This window comes from Stegodyphus dumicola, chromosome X1 (genome assembly GCF_044657685.1).
Source record: "Stegodyphus dumicola isolate Sdum_Otavi_A_Nest chromosome X1, ASM4465768v1".
Classification (NCBI taxonomy): Eukaryota; Metazoa; Arthropoda; class Arachnida; order Araneae; family Eresidae; genus Stegodyphus; species Stegodyphus dumicola.
Genome location: NC_140780.1, coordinates 157,204,679 through 157,227,372, shown reverse-complemented (window position 1 = coordinate 157,227,372; position 22,694 = coordinate 157,204,679). Strand labels below are relative to the sequence as shown.

The following is a 22,694-nucleotide window of genomic DNA, read 5'->3' as shown; positions in this document are numbered from 1 at the left end:
GTTAGGTTTGAACGAACAGTTTTAAGTAGGGACCAGTGAGTCTGCTCTTAATATTTGGGCAATCTCACTCAAAAATGACATTTACGTCTTCCACTGCTTGCTTGATTTAAAGTGAATAGCGGGAATATTATTTGGTTGCTGCGGAGTGGGAGAGACGCTTCTCACATGCTCGCTAGAATAATTACTCGTTTCTCTCCTGTTTACCTCCTGGTTGCCAGGGGAAACCGAAACCTAAGCTTTGGAATTTGGCTCGCTGCTTCTTTCTCTTTAGCTAATCTTTCTTTCTCTATAACATTTAGAAAAGTCATCCCTGGTCGGGGGAAGGTTGAATAGCTGAACGTCAATTTTACGCGTGCCGCGAGTTGGCCATCCGTGGACTGGGGTGAAATAGCCGTTTTTGTATGGCAACACAGACAACTATGTTCAATGCTTTTTGAATATTGCTAAATGTGTACGCCGGTATTAAGAGTTTTATTCTGTAATTTTTAGTAATTTTGTGCCGTCGAGAACTGTATAAGAAAATGGAGATTTTTGATCGGAATTTTATGAATTTATTTAATATTATATCTAGAGTGTGTCTTTTGTACGTAATGGAAGTTATTTGTAAATCGAAATATTGTTTCTACGTGGACGGCTGGAATTTAGCATCTAAACTTTTGCTTGTGCTTGCAGCTGTATGTACAGGGAGAAAATTGAACTTGGAAAGTTTCTTCAATTTTGAAGCTTCTACATATTTTATTTTACACATAATAGGTATGGTTTCTTCTTTTTGATTAATACAGCTATTTGTGTTTTTTTCTTATTGTTACTTTTAAAGTACTTTTTGCATTACTGTTATTTTAATTTTTCTCTATTTGCTCTTGAATTTTGGATTTTTTTAAATGTTCTTTGACGTTATGTTAATTGTTTCTAGCTTCTCTCGTTAATGACATAATTAATTTCATATTAGGGTTTTATGATGTAATTGAAAAATGCCAAATTTTAAGCTTTTTTAGCTAATTAAAGATATCTAAGATTGGTTTAGATTAGATTTTGTTTTCTGTGTCTTGAAACATTGTTTTTATTGACTTTGCATTTTTTATTGACAATAAAGATGATTTTATTAATATTATTGGGTGCCCCTTTGCTAAGCGACAAATTTTTTAAAATTTTGGCGATGAAACCTCATTTCTGGTTACCATGATGGTTGTAACTTTGTTTTAGCTTCCTGATTTTTTTTTAATGAAAATAGATTGATGTGTACATATATAAATGTAAGGCGCAATGCCTAGTTTGTGTAATTCTGGGATGTTCTTTTAAGTGAAAACAGATCGATGTGTACATGGGCACAGAGTTTGTGCAATTCTTCGACTTTGGTTTTGTATAGCGGCCATCTTGAAATTGTGCCTTCCTGGTGCCGATCTTGGCGTCAAAAGAGAATCGCCAAAAAACAAGGGGCACCCAATTGTAAACTTTTGCTGAATTTCTTTATACAGATATTCTGAATAAAGAATTGAAGGGGCATCCAATTCTATGCTAGTGCCAGAAATTAATTTTATTGTCAGATTTTGATAAATTACAACAAAACTGGATGGTAAAAATATATTTATGGGCGCTCCTCAGTGATTTTTGGCGGTACATGAATACAGAGTTTGTGCAATTATTTGACTTTTCATTACTTAGCATCGATTTTTGTGCCGAAAATTGATGCTATACAAATCCAAAATAACAAATGAAAGAGTTGCCCAAACTCTGTATCCATGTACACAGCAAGCTATTTTCACTTATAAAAACATCAGAGAATTGCATAAACTAGGCATTGCACACTCCCTTGACTTTGTCCATGTACATATTGATCTATATTCACTTAAGTCAAAGCGGTCAAAGGGGCAGCCAACAAAAAATATATAATCTCAATAAATTACATTTTAAATCAAACAGTGAAATAACATAAAAAAGGAAATTCATCTTAGCAGTACACAAAGGAAATATCCACTTACCTTATTTACAAATTTCCGCATCTTCAGTCAAACAAAATTCTGTAACAGCATCCAAAAATGTCCTAAAATTATCTGAACTAGAATCTGTATATTGGTGTCGTCACATAAATTCACAAAAATAAGAGTAAAAAATATCCTCCATAGAATGTCGCCTATTGAGACTTCTATAGAATGGTCGAATGTCGGAGAATACTCATGTTCCACTATATGCAAACAAGACACCTGTAATGGCTGCTAAGTAAACCTTCATTTACACACCAGTCAATTAATGCTTTTTCCCTTTCATTTCAAATCATACAGAAGCTTTAAGTTAATCTTACCATACTTGGCCATTAATTTAATAACAACAACATACTTTTTATCCAAAATCTGACACACAAACAAGCCTTTCCAGACCTTTTCCCATCATTCAAATTCACCGCAATTACACAACCAATTATGTCATAGTAGGGTTTTCATAGCATTCATCTACTCAGGTTACCATAAATGAAACAACGGTAAAAGTATAGGGTTTTCTTCCGCAAAGGATCCATTCGCGTTGGCGCCAGTGCATATTTATTCGCCAAGCTCGTCGACGGCTAATCGGCCGTGATTTTAGCGGTGATGGTTAAGTTGCAAGATATTTATCATATGTAAGCAATGATTTTAGCGGTGTACTGTCAAGCTTAACGCGGGGGATACGTTCCATCAAAGTAGAGCGTAATGCGAAACAGCGCTAAATGAGGCTATCTTTACATGTAAATATTGGGGTTAGGGGAAGATGGCTAGGAAATTGGTTAGGTATTAAATTTAAAAAGTATGTTTTTTTAATAAAAATAAAACCAAACATTTATTTCTTAAAGCCCAAATTAATACCACATTATTATTTCTTGCAAAAATAAAAACAAAATATAAATAACAAAACAAATATTCTTAAAAAAAACAAATAAAATTCTCAGTCATATTTAGTTAGCCTTCCGCGTTTTCAGTGTTCTGCCTTTTTGTGACAAAAGCATCTAATGTTGTTTGCCTTTTTCTTTTGCGTTGTTCTCTTAAAAGTTCTTCATAAACGCATAGAGCATCTCTAACACCACGCCTTAAGCCGTTATCACATTAGCTGTTTGTTGCCGGGACAAAACGTTTGTAGCAACAGTTCTGAGAAACGGCCTTTGGCGAAATAGGGTTACCATCTTCACTTGGCAAACAGGCTGAAAGCCAAACAAGAATCAGTTATCGCTCAGATTGGCGAAAGTGACGTTTCCTTTCAAGTGACATTCGCATCTTCGTGTTGTTTTGTATCGCTCACACGCTTTTCGTTTTAAACTTTATTGTTAGTAATGGAAGATAATAGAAAGGTGATTGCTATCAAGTTAATCACTTTGATCTCCACTCTGGCACTTCATGTAACAGATAAACACACTTCTGGTTATAGCAATCAATTACATCAGTAATAGCCAAATTCTGTATACACCTAAGAATAGTTTAAAAACATGTGCTGGATAAGTCTATTTATCACACATCGCTTATGTGTATTTTCTGTTGTCTGCATTTCAATGAAAATTTGATGGCTCACTGGAAAATTTGTGACCTGGTGAAAGCATTTTCTGACTAACTTTATGGCTCATAATTACTGTTCTGTCCATTCAAATGACAAAAATCTATATGGCTGATATTTACCTCCTCACAGCCAGCAGATACTATTCAGCAAAATGAAGATCAAATGAAGCATATGAATACATGAGCAATCAAACATGTGCGAGTTGTTTACTGTCCAATAGAACACTCGGGAATATACCTAAAACACATTAATTATACCAACTCTAGAAATTAGGTGTTCACATCATGAGTGTGTTTTATGGTTTGGTTTATTGAGATTACAGCAAAGCACACTAGGGCTATCTGCCTAAGGGATGGGAGGACTTTCTAAGGGAAACTGGCTCGTATACACGTTACACATGGGGAAAACCACGAAAGCGTCCATGCAGCCAGCTTGTTCACGGGATTCGAACCTCGGACCGAACTACCAGTGTTCAGCGACTTTACCGCTCGGCCGCTGGTGGGCTCAGTTGGTTTTATGTGATTACCGCAAAGCCTCGAGGGATAACAACAGGAGGGATCCCTTTGTAGAAGATTTTTTAAAACTGGCTCGTATACCAGTTACAAATGGGGCAAACCAAGGAAACGTCATGTAGCCAGCCCGTTCGCGGCATTCTAACCTGAGACAGAACTACCAGTGTTCAACGACGCTTGGGCCACTAGTAGGCCCGTGCACTTAATTGGAAAGTGCAATTCATTATGTAAACAGACATGAAGGTGATAATCAGTTGTGCGCTGTTTTAAGTAATCAAATGTTATAAATGCACAGCTGTTACATTTCTTATTATTTATTAGTCATGTTTTTATTACGTAGATCATACATATGATATAATTATGAATTAACCCAATAACAAAATGTGTACACTCTTTAGTACTCAAATACTCATCAATTATTTTTCAGCTAATTATTACATACCCATAATAATTTGCAAAGAACTGATAACTATAGTTGCTGCCAATTACATAATCGTTATCTGAATTAAAAGTAACTTCAAATAAACTTCTTGGCAATGTTCATTTTTGTATTCATACATACATATATATATATACACATCTAATAAGTCATATATTTACATACAGATAGAGAGATGCAATGTTTTAGAAGTTGTTAATATATATTTATTAGTATTAATGTAATGAATAAGATTTATATTAATGAATGTATATACAAATGTTTTTCATCATGCATAATAATAAATCCATAAATTTTCAATGTTTCAATATGTAGCATTTACAATAAAAGTATAGTTTCTAATGTATTTTTAATTCAAAAAGTATTTCATTAATAACATGAAAATAATAGACAAATTTAATGAGTATTCTCATTATTACATAAGCTATGCTTTTCTTTTTTATGCATCTTTTATGCTGTTTAAAATGTGTCACTGATTATGCAGTTCTGCGCATATACAAACGGATTTTAAAAAATTATTCAAATTTAAGAAATAAAATTCTATTATATAACAGTGTTATAATACACGATCAGCACAAAATACGACAAATTTGGCGAACTTTTGGCTACGAACAATTTGTAAACAAATCCGAAATGCAAGAACGTCGTAAAATACTGTCAACTCTGAAATTTCCATGATTATATATTTAATGAATATATACACATTTAAAAAATGACTCAGGCAGTTGTATTACAACAAAACAACAATAATTAAATCGGCCTCTATTTCCACCGTCCATCACTTCACAGTGAGAGCCATCGCCATATTGAAAGTTACCCGTGATCGTTCAGAAGCTGACCTTTCGTCTGATTGGTTGAACGTTCGAGGAACACGTCTCCAGCCGGAACAGTTTGGGAAAAGTTTTAAAATGTTACTCGTAGCCGGGACAGGTTCCTCCTAGCTAGACGAAACATTTCTTGGAAGCCTGCCGCTTAAAGCCGTACTACTAGAATCTCGTTTCTCGGAATTGTCCCGGGTAAGCGCGCGCGTCTATAGATATGATAACAGCATTACTTTTGAGCTCCTGTCAAAATTCGGATCATTTTCAATGAATTGTTCCATTATTTCAGTTATGGTAGACAAACTCCTTTTTACAAATGCCATCAAAAGTTCTTTTTGCTCTTCTTCTGAATCACTGCTGTCAACATTTTTGTTTTCTTCTTGTTCAGTTAATTCCTTGAGCTCATCATTAGAAAGACTAGCCGCTGCTTCTTGAATTATTTCTTCGACATCTTCCACATTTACCCCTTCAAAATATGTCTGTACAATACTGCACCAAACAAGAAATACAAGTACACTCTTTCGGATATGTATTTGAAACCTATCGCTGCATAATATTTCGGGGAATCCCCGTATGCTGCGAGCGATTTCGTGGAATCCCCGGGTTGAAATAAAAGAGCGCTAAACCGAAACAGCGTTAAGCGGGGTCTTACTGTATAAGATATTTAGCATATAGATGTAAAATAAATAGGTTAACCCATGACATTTAGCGGTGTATAGTTAACCCTGGAGGATGCGCGCTGTATTATATAACACGAGAACAGCCGTCGCAATTAAATGACATCAACATATTATTACAATTCAGTAAAATAACGCATTCTGTATTAATTACAACATTTATTATATAAAATAGCTTAAAAATAATGTTAATTTTAAAATTAATAACAAATAAATCAAAAGTACTTACGTTTTATTTAGGTGACTAGGAATCATTTATTTCTATGAGAATTTTTTATTTTTTTATTTTTGAATGAAATTATAATCCAAATTACGCAGAATTAGAGGCTGTTCACACATTTTTTTAGACGATGTATATTGTATTCACAAAACTAAATTACACAAAATTCTTATGTTTTAAATGTTCTGTATAAGGGATGTCAAATCCCTTATTCTGAACTATCTTTCGACACCACAGTTTCCAGGATAATAATGCCTTTTGAAGTGGCAGAAGAGGTATTCTATCCCATTCCTCCCGAACAGCTTTCCGGAGTCCTGTTAGAGTTTTGGGACAACGTTTAGATAATGCAGTTTTTAAAAGTCCGAAAGCACAAAAATCCATAGGTGATACATCGGGTGATTTAGTAGGGATATCAGTGAAGGGTATGGCCTTGATACCAGTTTTTTGTTCCATTTCTTTTAGGAAATTTGCAGAGGATTTTGATGTGTGACTGCTAGCTTTGTCCTGATGGAGTCTCGCAGATTGATGGCACTGTGGGTAAAGCGATGGTATTTCATTCAGAAAAATTGGCGATAAAATATGTTCCTGATAGCATTTGGAGTTGACATTTTTTTGCACTTTATTTTTAACTTGCCATTATAAGAAAAACCAGCAACAATCATGAATCCCTTAGAAAAACTTTCTTTCGATTCTTTGAACCATGTACTTAAAATTTTATGATAATAATCTTTAATCTTTTTATTTAAATCCCTTTTATGATAATAAATGCCTCTTTTTTTGTTACAATCATTTAAATACACCCATGCTTCATCTATTGTGACAGTTGCTTTCCATTTTTCTTTCGATAAGTGTTTCTCATATAGAATTCTGCAGCTTGTCCTGCGTTGAGCGATATGCTTTGGAAGAAGACAATGCACATTGCGTTTTTTCGCTTTCTTAAGATTTAAATCAACGTTTATCATTTTGTTTACAGTGGACATCGAGAATTTTAATGATTTTGCAACTGTCCTTTGATTAGGGGGATTTTCTTTTAACATTAAACAACGTACCTTTGCAATAGTTGAAGATGTCCGTTTTTTCCTTGGATACTTGTTTGGAATTTTTGTCCCACTTGTGGCTCCAATTTGACATTTTTTTCCTTTCTTGCTGATGATACTACCTATCGACGCTTTAGATGTCACAAAACTATGACTCTCACATCGTTTTTGGATAACGGAGTATGCATATTTCTCTTCAAAAAGAGCGTAAATGTAGTTTTCGAACCACTGCTTTGTTAAATTCGCCATTTTTAATAAAAAGAAAACTTTCAAGCCACAGACGATAATTTTGACTTTTAAAAACATAGTACAATTGCAATTACTTCTTTTGCAGCAAACGAATTTTCATTACTGCTTACCAAAAATCGTCTAAAAAATGTGCGAACAGCCTCTGTACATATGAAATGGTAATGGTACATATGGAATGGTATCTGTATATGTATTACTATGAGATTTTTTCAGTTAGAGTTGACTTTAAGGTATCCCTTGTATAATCGCAAAGTTGTTGTTTCATTTATCGCCAAGTTGTTGTATCATTTATAGTAACCTGAGTAGTTGAATGTTATGGAAATCCTATTATGATGTAATCATTTGTATTATTCTGGGAAATTTTGAATCATGGGATGTTTTGCAAAGGCTCTTGTGGTGTGTGTTGCGTAGGAAGTACATTGCTTGTTTCATTGTTTAGACGGTATAATGGCTGAATGTAGTAGGATTAATTTGAAGTTTCTGTACATTTTGGAACGAAAGGGGAAAAGTGCATTAATTAAGTGAATCAATTGTGTAAATGAAGGTTTACTTAGTAGCCATAGTCCAGAACTACATAGTATATTTTTGACTCTTATTTTTGTGAATTTCTGTGGAGACGCCGATATATGGATTGTACTAATTCAGAAGTCAAACAACAAAAATCAGTGTTAGATTTACAAACGCTGATTTTTGTTGTTTGACTTCTGAATTAGTATTTATTCGGCGTGTTATTGTGTCTTAATGTGGATTGTATTTCAGATAATTTTAAGAGGTTTTTGGATGCTGTTAAGGAATTTTGTGTGCCACAGACTGAAGATGAACAAATTTCTAAATAAGGTAAGGGGATTTTTGCTTTGTATAATGCTAAAATACATAAGAGGTTTTTCCTTTTCTGTGTTATTTTATTGTTTGGTTTAAGATGTAGTTTATTGAGATTATGTATTTTTTGTTAGCCTCTACTGTAGAATTGGGTGCTCCTTTGACTTTTTAAGTGAAAATATATCGATGTGTACATGGACAAATTCAAGGGAGTGCGTAAAGCATAGTTTGTGCAATTCGGGGATTTTTTTTAAGTGAAAATAAGTGTACATGTAAGTAAAAATAATGTGTACATGGATACCGAGTTTGTGCAATTCTTGGACTTGTTATTTTGGCTTGCGTAGTGGCAATTTCTGCGCCAAAAATCTCCGCTATGCAGGCCAAAATAACAAGCATTGCACAAACTCGGTATCCATGTACCATCAAAAATCCCCAAGTTTCACCAAGGGGTACCCTAAAATATAATTTTACCATTTTGTCTTTATCTAATTTTGTCTTTGTGTAGCGGTGAAAAATCTCTACCATACAAAGCTAAAATAACAAGTCAAAGAATTGCCCAAACTCGGTATCCATGTACCGCCAATTTTTGCCAAGGTATACCCGTAAATATACTTTTACTGATGGCACCAGTAGCTTAAGTGTTTTCCAGCCATTCTTATCTTATCGCTATAGTTTATCTCATTCGTTTGCACTTTGGCAGCTGAGAATGTTGGTTAAATAAAACCATGGAAACTAGTGCTTTGAAAATTTGCAAATGTAATGCTGATTTTTTCTTTGACTTCAAAGTTCATAAAAGCCAGTTAAATCGCTTATCTATGAATCAGAAGTAGGTAAAAGAACTTTTAAGAAAAGTTTTGGGTCCTGAAATGATAAGTTGCATTGAATTGAAAACCGAATTATGCGACTGTAAAGCAACAATGAATTCACGACCACTATCTTATGTAGAAGACGAGATGACGGAGTTAAAGCCATTGACACCTGCATATTTTGTACAAGGAATCCCTCACAATGATGTAAAGGATCTGGATACTATGGACAGCAACAGTTTAAATTGTCACTTGTAGTACAGTCAAAAGTCGTTAATCCGGACACCCATAATCCGGAATGATCTATAATCCGGACCTCAAAGCTACAAACTTTCTGCACATGCGTCAATGCAAAATGCCTTGACGCATGCGCGTAATACCTTTACGCTTGCGCATATGCGTGTAATTTGTTTACGCATGCATGTTTAATGTATAATGGACAATATAAGCTAAGCTAAAATTAGTTATCTATTTCAGTTAATGTTGCAGATTGCGTTGTTCCTTAATCTTCGAATTGCATCTGGTTTATTATTTTTTGCAGACTGTTAGAGCAATTTTATAAAAGTAAGTTGGAACTTTCGATTATGTCAAATAGAATTTCCGATGCTGGATCTACAAAGGGAAAGCATGTTTTGATGTAAACAAAAAGTGGAATTGCTGAAAAAAATGGATAAAGGCATATCCTTTGATTCTCTAACCATTCCGAAATATGTTTATCAATTTCAAGCTGCTCTGCGGGGGGGGGGGATGCGGCACGCAATGAACTGGAAATTGATCTGTCAGCACTAACCTTATCTTCAGGGCAGATGTTTTTATTTTATTCGGCTTATAATTCCTTACTAAATGTAGTATTTCATCTTGATATACTCCGTCTTTGATATGATTTAAATCAAATTCCTCGTCATTATAAATATCACGAATACACATCAAATACTAATTCAGATGTCAAACAAGAAAAATCAGCGTTATATTTACAAAATATTTTTGTTGTTTGACTTCTGAATTAGTATTTATTCGGCGTGTTATTGTGTCTTACACATCAAATAGTTTTCTGGTTGCAATTTTCTAATTTCAACTATGCGTAATGTATGCTTTACGCATGCGCGCATTGAAATAAATGTTTAATAAAGTAAACAAATAAATATTTAGCTTTTTTTGTCAATTTTGATACCCTTTAAATCATAATTGCTCTTTATTTCATAAATTACAGTTTCATATTTTTAATTTTATAGTTTCTGCATGCCATCTTACCAGATTTAAAACTGATGATCTATAATCCGGAATCGCCGAAGTCCCGACGAGTCCGGATTAAAGACTTTTGACTGTATTTACAAAAACTCCGGAATGATTTATGCTCAAGATTCAGAAATGAGTACCTAACCATGCTAGTTGAGAGAGGAGAATGAAGAGGAAACACATTAGGAGTGGGTGATGGTGTGATGATTGGAACTACGGATAAGTACATCAGCTGGCCATTGGGGCTTGTCCAGGTATTTCTGAAGTGCAGATAGTCATGTAAGAGTGACAAAAGTAAAAATGGCTAATGGTGAGAAAATAAGGTCCCTTCAAAACCTGTATTCTTCAGAAGTGGCTCGTCTGTCACAGTTATCTCAGAACTTTCAAAGAAGTTCTATAACTGCTCAGAGATATGTGGAGGAGGTATTGGAATCCCAAGTTAGAGTCTTCAGGGGTGCTGTTGGCCCAGAGGTTTTGCTAATGGATGACATTGCTCAGCCTCATCAAGCATATGTGGTGTCAGAATGCTTGCGGAAAGAAGATTGTAAGATCTATCTCTAACTGTCCACATGCATTAACTTAGATCCTACGATGAACCTGGCGAGTTCTCGTACAGGCGTGAAATAAATACCAGCACAGAAGAAGGGGGAAAATAACCCTTTATTAACTCAAACTAAAATAACAGACAGCACGGACTTCATGCTTTACAAAAACACCGTCTACTTACGGCAATAACTAAACGTAGACTAGACTAGACTACAAATGAAAAATATTAAAACTAAATGAGTGGAAGAACGCACTTCAAAATTATTCCTATGAGATGGACTCGCAGAGATTCAACTGGCGTGATACTAAGCTGATAAGGCCGAAAGGCTTACTCGAGTGACCGCGAAATAACAACGAAACGTGCGCTAGGCTAGCGAAACATGCTCTGAATAAACTGAGATAATCACACGTTTAAATAGCACTTCACTTACCTTTAAATTTACGTCCTGGCGAGAGAATGTGAGGGGAAGTTTGAGAAGTGGAGAACAGGTAAACTTAAAATAAATTTGTTATGCAAATTAAGAAAAACCCTACAAGATATCACTCACATTGATTGGCTACGTTACTCACTCAACTTAAACCAGGATTCAGCATGTGTGCTGATGCCTCACTGCGCCGAATTTCAGTGCACCAAATCCCTCAGCTCCTGGAGGATAAGGATCCTCCAGGAGCTGAAATGCATACTTTTGGAACTATGGCATGCAATTCCAGAAGACTTGATCAACACTTTGGTAAATTCTATGAAATCAAGATGTGAGGGTATATGTATATGTTCGAGGTGACCATGCACCATATTAAAGAATTTTTTCCTCAAGAGTTGACTTATTTTTTTATCATTTCTGATTTCAATATTTTGCAAAAAATCAACTGCCAAACATTGTAATTTATGTTACCTTATGTTTTTCTACAAATTTCTGTTAATATTTCATTAAGTATGAGTTAAGTTTTATTTCTGTCATTATTCTTTAATTCTGATGACCAGTGTAATTACCTGGAACTATAATTAGGGTTCCCACCTCTCCCGGAATTCCAGGATTTTCCCGGAATTGGGTTGTGGAAATTAAAATCTCCCGACTCCCAGAAGGAATTTAAAACAAATATTGCTTTCCCGGAATATCAAGTTTCTCGAAAATAATGACACAATGCGTACGGACAAAATGGTTGAGAGCATCGAAAATCGCATGACTGCGCACAGCAGCCAAAGAATGTCTATGTCAATACATATTCTTTGCAGCAGCCATCTACGGTGAGCGGTGAGTAAGCGTCTTATGAGATGAGTAGTGGTTTCATGCTGGCATATCGTGGGCATGCGCCCTCATCTTCCGTCACCCTCTCACTTTCAATCCATTCTTTCATTTAGTCCGCAATTAGCTAGCTATCCACCAACAAGTGCGTATTAGCTCTATTTCCAGATTCTTCTTTGGCAAAAACGATTTCTTGTGGTAGAACAAAATTTACAAGTATTTGCGTGAGTGTGCTTGCTCTTGCAGCTCAAAAAATACTTTTAAATGAGATTAACCCAATCGCGACGGGCACTTCTGTTACCGAAGCGTTCTCTTGGGACGTCGCGGTAACCGGATGTGTCGTCCTGTGGGGGGGGGGGGGCAATTTACGCTGCTGAGCCTAACTTTGGGAAAAAATTCATATGAATGAAATTTGTCATCCAATTTTTTCAATTTTGGGTATATTATGAGAAGAACATTCAGGTAGTCCTCAGAATTAATTTTAAGCCTTTATTATTACATTTTCCTAAAAAATTTTATAAAATACTCATTCTAGAATAATATAATTTTCCCCTTATCCCACAAATAAGTATATATGGAAAAATATCCAAACAATTGCAGATTTTATTTAACACAACACACAATTAAAATTAAAAAATATTAAAACTGTCTTTCTTAAAAATTCACCAAGCAAACAACGAAAAGTAAGCAGTGTTTCAAAATGAGATGGTGTATGATATTCTTTGAAACATGGATATACGCAAAGTCCAGCGTTGCATTAGTCGCAGGAATATAATATCTGCTGCTATTTTACTCAGTAAATTTGACTCATTTAGCATTTGTATATGTTCTACGGTCAGGTAGTGCATTTGTTTTACAATTTAAAAAAGAAAAAACCTTTTGCTAAGCGATACAAAATATTCGTCTCAATGCCGGAAAACTCAAAGAGTAATAAAAAGTCTCTAATGATAGAACATCTACTCCACTATATCCAATAAAAAATAAAATAAAAATAAGAAAAATTAATAAATTAAATTAAAATTATTTCAGAGCATCGAGAACATGTTCATTTGTTTATATAAAATGATACAGCAAGAGCCATTACATTACTCAACATAAATGAATTAGCAATTGTGTATATTCTACGTTTACATATGGCTTTCGTTTGCCATTAAAAAAAGATCGTTTCGCTGATGATTAAAAATATTCATCTCAAAGCACGAAAAATCTAAGAGTAAAAAAAAAAGGAAAAATATAAGAGTAGTAAAAAAAAGCTCTAATGATAGAACGTCATCCCACCATATCGCAAAAATAAAAAGTACCTCAATGCAGCCAGAGCACATGCATTTGTTTATATTAAATGATGCAGTTGAAGAGACATTGCATTGCTCAACACCCACCCATGAACCTCGCTCTCATTCCGAAACAAAATACCAAAAATAATACTTAACTTTCGATATATTTCCCTATAACAGGCATACAGCTACATCCAGCTGCAACAAAAAATATCAATTAAACGTTCTATCTAAAAAGTCAAATGTGGTACGCCCGGCTGCTAGAGTGAATTAAATGGCGATTAAAATATGACACATCCGGCTATGAGGTAATGTTCGCTGCTGATGCATATATGACACGTCCACACTGAATGGGTTAAGGAGGCAGAGTTTTTTCAGTTGCGACGGAAAAAAAAACTTTTTTTCTTCTCCCGGATTTTGACAGCCAAGAGGTGGCAACGCTAACTATACTACATATAAAACTCGATTGTTATGTACATGCCAAAAAGGACATTTGGCTGCCTTGCATGTAGAAGTCTAATTTCTTACTCCATATTTTGACTTCATTAATGCAGCATGAGTCAGTTCTACTTGAATAGGTTAAGTTGTATATTTATATATGTTTGTTGCTTTAACCCGTTGAGGACCAGTGTCACATATACGCGACGCAACGGTTCCACTCCTAACACGTGACGCAACAATTCTGCTCCTACAAGCCCAGCGTCGCATATACGTGCCATTAAAACAAACGATTTGTTTGAAATTTTATTAGCCAGTAATTGGAGCTAAGAGGTAATTGTTTTTTAATGGGTTGATTCATTGACCTTCATGTACTGACTGACATTAGTGTACCATACCTGCCAACTTTTACGAATTTTTCGTAATTTTTACGAAAATGCATTTGTCTTTACGATTTTACGATCGTAATCCATTTTTTACGATATTTTTCCTTTTTCAAGTATTTTTAGTGATTTTTGTCGAAATTTTAGAATTTTTCGCCAATTCAGCGACTTTCGCCAATTGCATCGTGTTTTACCGCCAACTACTGACTACTTCGAATCCAGTAACCTGCGGTTTCTCCCAACTCGCTGCTAAACCAGCCAATCCAATGCGCTGAACTTGTGGAATTACTCAGCTCGGATTCAGCGAGCGTGGATTGTCGCATTCTGTTTTTTTTTTTTTTTTTTTTTTTTTTTTTTGCACGTGCTACAAATTTTCTTAATACATCGTTGTTACGAAATGAGTTCAAAAAAGCCGTATTCTCAATATTTTCAGCTGCCTACAAAGCCGAACAATTAAAGAATCCTTCAGAGGAAATAACTGCATTTTGCAACATGTGCGTATGTGACTTCATAATAAGTCATGGTGGAAGAAGCGACATTGTGAAGCATGTTAAGTCTAAAAAGCATGAAGTTAATGCTTCGGCTTCGACAACATCAAAGAAAGTGGATGATTTTTTTTGGCTACGAATTCGGATGCCGATGTCATTTTGGCAGAGTGTTTGTTTACTGCATTCGTCATCGAACACAACGTGCCGCTAAGCGCTGCGCCGGTCAACTTTTCAGACGGATGTTTCCCGACTCCAAGATTGCTCAGAAATATCAAACCAGGGAACTTGTAAATTCTTTGAAAGATCATGAGAAAAAATAATTTTTTCAATGTGTCAGAAAGTACTTTTCCTCAGCCTGTGATTACATTGTAAGGAAGTTTCCTTTGCAAAATGAAGTTCTTTTAAATGAAGTGGCAAATTTGAAACAAATTGAAAATTCATCTTTTGAAAAGATTCCATTTTTTATTGATAAATTTCCATTTTTGTTAACAATTAAAGAAAATGAATTCCATAATGATGCTTCAGATGAACTACAGAACCAATTTTCTGCTGCACAGTTTGAAGACTTTGCCAGTTCTGGAGAAGATAGACTTGATGTCCTCGTTGGTACCTTAAAAAGAATAAAAAGAGCTGATGGAACACCAAAATATGATAGACTAGCAAGAGTTTTATGTGCTATTCTCGTAATTCCACATAGTAATGCTGAGTGCGAGAGAGTCTTCAGTGTTGTGAAGAAAAACAAAACTATGTTTCGTTCTTCAATTTCGCCAAAAAATCTAGAAAACATTTTAATTGCTAAATGTTATGAGAAAACTAATTGTTTCCAAAGAATTTTTGGCTAAAGCCAAAAAATGCTCTTTAAATTAATTGCAATAATTTTTTTTGTGTAACATTAGTTCTTGTTTTATGTTTCCTAATAAATTTTTTAGTTACTATTTAATTGAGATTTACTAATGTAAGTACAATTTTCTTTTTTCTATTTGTATAAATTGTTTTTCCTTTTTAATATCAAAGCATGATATTAATTCTTCGTGTTCTTCTGAATTTTGGAGAAATCTTCTGAATTTGGGGGAGAAATCTTCTGAATTTTTATCTTTAGAGGTTGGCAGGTATGGTGTACTTCTAGTTTTGGGAGATTTATTGAAATAAACAAATTGGAAATCACAGCTGTTTATTAGTGTGCCTGTGAATTAAAGGGGCACAGGCGTTTTTGTATCGTTAGAATTTTCTTTTTTTGTTTTTCTATTTATTTTGAAATGTAACATAAGCTTTCTTGGTTAATTAAAAATTAACATTGCAACATTATTACAGAAGGGGAAAGACTATAGCTTTTGCTATGCGTAATGCATCTTGCTCGCATTTGTCAGGAAAGACTTGGCGTTTTTGTTTTTCTTACTCGATTTAATAGTCATTATATATAATGCCTTTAATGATCATTATATACAGGGTTATCCAAATTAAACTTCCCCAACTCAGAGGCCTGTGCAGAGTGTTGTATGGGTCATAATGTGATGAAATTTTAAAAACAGACACTTCAGATCATGCGCTCGAGATTTATTAAACAAAAGAAATTAGTACAAGAAGTTGTCGATAGGTGGCGCTGTAGATCAACAAGACATTCTACAGATGTTCTATATGTGTGCCGTGGTTCTCCACAACTCTTTCCATTCGCAGAGCAGTGTGTTCCACAGCGGAACGCAGTAAGTCCACATTAATTCCACGAACATGTCGAATAATTGCGTCTTTTAGATGTGCCAAGGTTGCTGGGTGTTCTCTGTAGACCCGATCCTTTAAGAATCCGCATAACCAAAAGTCGCATGGCGTGAGATCAGGCGAGCGGGGAGGCCAAGCTGTAAGGAAACAGCGGCTGATCACACGTGCATCGGTAAAAGTTGCCCGTAACACCTGTTGAACGCCACAAAGAATATGGGGAGGTGCACCATCCTGCATAAATATCGTGTCCTGGAGGCAGACACGTTGTTGCAGTTCAGGGATCACAAACGTTGCCAACATATGCTGATACCGTTTTCCTGTGACAGAGCAGGTTTTGAACCCTGTTGGAGTCACCTCTTCAAAAAAATAAGGCCCAATGACGAATGTTGCAGTGAAACCGCACCATACAGTAAGTAACCTTTGGAGGGTTCAAGGGCACTTGATGGATTGCATGCGAGTTTTCACTTGCCCAAATGCGGAAGTTGTGCATATTCACTTGACCATTCAGGTAAAAATGGGCCTCATCCGTCCAAAGGATGTTCCACGGCCAAGCAGCATCAACTTCCATTATGGCAAGGAACTGCAATGCAAATGTTTCCTGAACTACAGGATCCCCATCTTACAGCTGATGACGACTATGGATTTTGTGAGGAAAATAACCGAGGATTCGATGCATCACACGCCAGATGGTTGTATAAGGCATATCAACAGCATGAGAAACAGTTGGCACACTGACAACACCATGTGGCGATTGGCTAGTGGGTTCCACGACCGCCAAAGCAACATCCTTTTACGCGTGCAGATTCCACAACCTGTCGTCCTCTACCTGGTAAAATTCTCAGCTATTCCGTTCTTTCGACTTCTTCATCATGTCTTGTAAAGCGCATGGTGTCATTGGTCCTCGACGTAAGATCTTCAGCCGACGGAATGCTCCTATCGCAGCACAGGAGTTCTCGTCATTCTGGTAGAAAAGTTTCACTAACAGAGCTTTGTCTTTCAAAGTCGCCATTGTGCATCAGCGAGCTGGAAACAACTGCCTGTGCAAGGCCTGTCTTCCACTTTTGTAGAGCTCGTCTTTTGGATACGTTGCTCAGAAGCTTTATTTCTGCAAATCACGTTGCAGCAATATGCACATTACTAGTGTTACAGCGCCACCTATCAGCAACTTCTTGTACTAATTTTTTGTGTGTAATAAATCTCGAGCGCATGATCTGAAGTGTGTTTTTAAAATTTCATCACATTATGACCCATACAACACTGTGCACAGGCCTCTGAGTTGGGGAAGTTTAATTTGGATAACCCTGTATAATGACAGAGGCGTTATATTTTGGTATATAATGTATTTACTTTACATATAATGTAATTATATATAATGTATAAATTGACGTGATCAGTAACGAATATCTCGCCAGTTGGGGGGGGGTCTTTCTTTGATCACTTTCCAGTAATCGTGGATGCTGTTTTTGATTTAGAAAAACAGGAAGTTTTCTGATATAAACCTGATGTCACACAGAGTTTGAGGAGGAAATATTTCTGAGTGTCTTTTGAAGAAGTTTTGGGAAATGTGTTGAGGTTATATTCAGTTTCATTTCGTTAGCCATGGCTAAGAAACCTTACTTAAAAACATAAAAATTTGTTCAAAATCACCAGACACTCAACCTTTCCATCTAACTGGAAGACAGTTTCCGAAAATTTAGGTTGACGGAAAGGGTAATAAAGGTAGGAGAAGATGCATTGTGTGAGCTAAAACCAAGGAAAAGCGAAAGCAAACAACATATTTTGAGTGCGAAATATGCAATGTAGGACTGTGTGTCGATTCTTGTTTTGAGTTATTTCAAACACAGCAGAATTTTTAAATTGGAATTTAATTACCTAGAGGTAATTTTTGTTTAGTTTTTTTTAAAATTTGTATTTGTAATTTTTTTTCATGCTTATAGTATTTATTTCTGCTTGTATAATTATGATTTTAGTATTTTACCTGTTTAATTTATTTCTATTAATGTGATATTCTTTATATTAATACACATTAAAAACAAATATATTAAATATGCAACTTCAAAAATTCAAGTCATAATATCAAAATGCTGATTTTATACGATGTTTTTTTTTTTTTTTTTTTTTTTGTAAAATTAGGCTTAATTGCTGAAAATGTGCGGGCCGGTGGCAACGATCTATTTTATCGGGTCCGGTCCCGTGACTACGCTTCGTTCTCCCGGCGTTGGTCCTTAAGGGGTTAAGTGTGTAACAGTATTCATTTTAGTATTTAGGGTTTATTTTTTCAATACTTGATCATATGGTAGATTTTTAATCTTCTGTATTGTATTTTGTAATAACACGTTTTATTGCTGAATTTTCTACTTTTTCCAGCATGTTGCAATATTATTTTATGAATCGCAGGAAGTAAAAGATTTTATCCACTGACTGCAGGTATAAAATACATAAAAGCATTGAAAAAATTCATATTTTTTCTTTTTGTGAAACTGATTGCAGCTCCTGATGCAATAAGAACATTCCCAGGATATATTCAAGATAAAAGGTGAACAAGTTATTCATGGATCCCATGTTCAGAGGGTTAAAATTATAGAATTTTATTTCCTGTTTTTGTTTAGCCTTGAAAAAATAGTAATGAACTTCTATTATTCTGATGTTAGTGGTAAAAAAATTGTATTTTTGTTTTGCTTCAGCATATATATTATTAGTATTGTAAATATATTTTATTTTTAGGGATGTTTTTGGTTTTCATCATGGCAATACAGCCGGTGCAGCATCTTTTGTCAGTATACCTTTGGATTGCTGCTGCTGGTATTACAATATGGTCTTACATCTTAAATGAAGAATATGCTAAATTTTGCCTTGAGCTGCTGAGAGAAAATTCAAGCTTGCAAAATGAGATGTTTATTTTTAATAGAAAGGCTCTTCAGATTTTTTTTTTCAATTATGTGTCACAGACATTTTTAGCTATAGGATTTTGTTTTTCAGCTAGGAATTTACCAAATTTTCCTCCAAGGCAGTTTTTTGTTGGTGTGTTATTTATAGTCCCAACATTAATAAATGCAGTATTACCTCATGAAGAACTAATAAATATGTTACCAATTGTGATTGCTATAGTAACATTTTCAGATTTATCATCATATGCAGTGAGATATCTCACTAGAATACCTAATTTTTTATGGATGTATATAACTTCACGGAGTCTTTCTTCCCATGCCAGTGAAATTTTATATTCATTTGAAACGAATTTAAGAAATTTTGAAGTATTTCAAGTATTACAAGCATTTGGTGCAAGTCATCTAGTCAAAGACATTACCTTTCTAGTGTATGATAATATTTTCACTGACTATTATGAACATGGAATTTTATCATTCAGTACAAATCAACTTCTATATATTTTTAAACATCTTGTCATCAAGAGCTGTGATAATATAATAGCAGCTTGTGGAACTGTATCTTTTCTGACTTTACTTGTGGACAGCTTAGTTTATAAGCCAGTTTTAAAATTTATTATTGTGCCTCAATATGAAAATAGCATATCACGTAAGCTTTTGATATTGTTTATAATGTTGAGCATACAATTAGGTATTACAAATTTGGAATCGGAGCTACGTTTCAGTTCGGTAGCACATGTGAGTTTGATGATGGTTTTATTTGCCTTGAATGAAATTCGTGAAAAAATATGTGATCTATTGCAGTCTTTGAGTGTAATGGGAAATTCATCTTATAGTAGACATGTAAGGGTATTAATTTCTACTTTCATTATTATCTTAATTTGCTTGTCAGGGTTAATATACATGTTTCAAAAATATGAACATTATGTTTTAGTTCATCCTATAATACTTAGTACTGAAATCATTGTTTCACTTTTCATATCTGTGGTAATTCATATTTTAAATTTGATCAATCTTCATAGTCATACAGGATGGTATGAAATTTATGACTATATTTTTTATCTAGAAAGTACAAAAACTGTACTGAAAATTATACTTGCAAAGGTCTTACTTGTGTGTGCAGCTTATTCACTTTATGACTCGGGTGGTATTTTACGCATGTTATACATTTGTGCTCATTTTTATCACCATGTCTGGTGTGTATTGATTGATTTTTGGAATACTCTGAAAAAAAGACGTACTATTTCTCGCTGTGTTACTTCTCTTCCAAAGGCATCTGAAGAGGAAATAGTTTTTATGGGTGGTGTATGTGCCATATGTTATGATGATCTTAGAAAGGTGGTTTCTCATATTACTAGGTGCAATCATTTTTTTCATGGTTATTGTTTGAGAAAATGGTTAGATGAACGTAATATATGTCCTATATGTCATCGTGTAATTTTATTTTTTGAGCAACAAAGTAGGAGTAGTATACAACGTGCATTTCATATGCATGAGGATTAAGCACACTGCTGTTTTTTAAAATAAAAAATTCATATTTACATCAGTTATTTCTTAAATGAACAATTTTGTGACAAATATAGTATTCAGTAATTTTTCTCTTTGAATTTTTTTGCAGATAACTCAGTTTTCATAAAGTAATTTAAATGAAAAAGCTTTTAAGTTAGTGCATTTGAAAAATACTTAAATCACAGATAAGGAATTTGTCATCCTTTGGTGATACATAGTGTGTTGAAAAATGATATTGCAGTTTCTTTATTGATTTTATATCAGTAAATTTAAAGAGCCCATAAATTATTTACTTCTCTAATCATCATTTCTTGAAAATGAAAAAGCAGTTATTAAAATCTTTAATTTTTTTTACTTAAATTTGCAAAGATTATGCTCTTAAGATCATCATTATTAACATTTGACTGGATGTCCTGTTCAGCTTAATTTCAACATCCTGAATACAAACTCGTGAAATATCATTAAGATAATAAATAATCTATGCATTGTAATTAAACTAATTCATTTATTAACTTTTATATGATAGCCTTCCACATTATTTTGGTTAGATAAAATATGAGGAAATGTTTGCAAGAATCTAATCTGTATTTTCTTTTGTATAAATTTTCATAGTATGAAATAATATGTAGCATGAAAATAATGTACAAATGTTAGAGATACAACTGTAAGCTGCATTATGATATATGTATACCTAAAGTATGTTTGATGTAAATTACAGAAAGTTAAAGAGCTATTTTGAAAGAAATTTACACGTATTAAGTAGTTCCGAAAGTAGTAAAATGTGTTGGCACCATCAGGTCCTCTTTATAAAATTTCAGTCACATTACGCATTAACATTAGAATATCATAACTCAGGCAAAATAACTTTTTATATAACTTTTTTTAAAGAAATTTTGCATCGTTTCAATTTTAAAATGTGCAGAATTTCTTTGGAAAATATAATTGTTGTTAAGTAGATTAATTGAATGTGTTTATACTCACAATAAAGCTGTAAACAGTTTTACTACTTTTATAAATTTTAGTACATGTAAGGTAGTGTAGAACTGTGTTTGTTTAGATTATGAGTATACTTATGGTTTGAATTAATGAAATAAATGATATTTTGTGGATAAAAGACTTACACAATTTCTATTTATTTTGAAGAGAATGAGTGATTTATTATGTAAGATAAAAGGCAATTACTTCTGTTTCAGACCTTGTTTAATTAAAGAATAGCTACCAACAATTCAAATGCAATGAAAATTTAAGTTAGATTCAAAATTTATTTCAGATTAGATGTGTACATTAGAACTTTGAACGCTGGAATATTAAAAGTTATGCTTTCAAAATTTTCAAGTTTGTTATTTATGTGTATTGTTTTGTTTAATTTTTTATGCTTGTTCTTTATGTGTATTGTTTAACTTTAATATTTTTATGTTTGTTTTCTATGATTTTAGTTTATTATAAGCTGTGGACTTTTTAAGTATATGTGTTATACAATAATTTACATTTTTAAGTGTATGTGTTGCACTGCTCTTAAATGAATGCAGTTTAGTCAGAAAAATTGTTTCATTTTAAACTGAGAATTTTTTTATGTATAGTACAACTGTGAACACTTAACATTAAATACAAGGTGGTTCAAAATTATTGAATGCATTTCATGTTTGAAAAAAAAAAAAAAAAAAGAACAAAATGAGATTTGTACATGTTTATTGTTTTCTTGGAAAGACAGTTTAAAGCAGTTTTTTACATAACAAAATTTTAAACTTTAAATAACTTCCACATGAGCTCCATTTGTGACATGCTTAATATCTAGCTGATATTCAGTTTCATGCCAAGTGCTTTGTAGCATTTTGGCAGTTATTCCTCCAGTGATTTGTCATTTTAGGTCATCAGTATCCAT

General features: G+C 34.0%; 1 protein-coding gene across 2 annotated transcripts; it reads left to right on the top strand.

Moving 5' to 3' along the window:
- The first annotated feature begins 406 nt into the window (after nt 1-406).
- Nucleotides 407-22,484, top strand: LOC118204528 (protein TRC8 homolog). 2 transcript variants are annotated; one of them, XM_035376841.2, is made up of 3 exons: nt 407-753; nt 8,231-8,308; nt 19,143-22,484. In XM_035376841.2, the coding sequence occupies exon 3, from the start codon at nt 19,145-19,147 to the stop codon at nt 20,804-20,806; it is 1,662 nt and encodes a 553-aa protein (XP_035232732.1). In that variant the 5' UTR covers nt 407-753; nt 8,231-8,308; nt 19,143-19,144; the 3' UTR covers nt 20,807-22,484. The 2 variants fall into 2 exon arrangements, with proteins under 2 accessions (XP_035232732.1, XP_035232731.1); XM_035376840.2 differs by lacking the exon at nt 8,231-8,308 and having other exon boundaries at nt 409-753.
- The last annotated feature ends 210 nt before the right edge of the window (nt 22,485-22,694 follow it).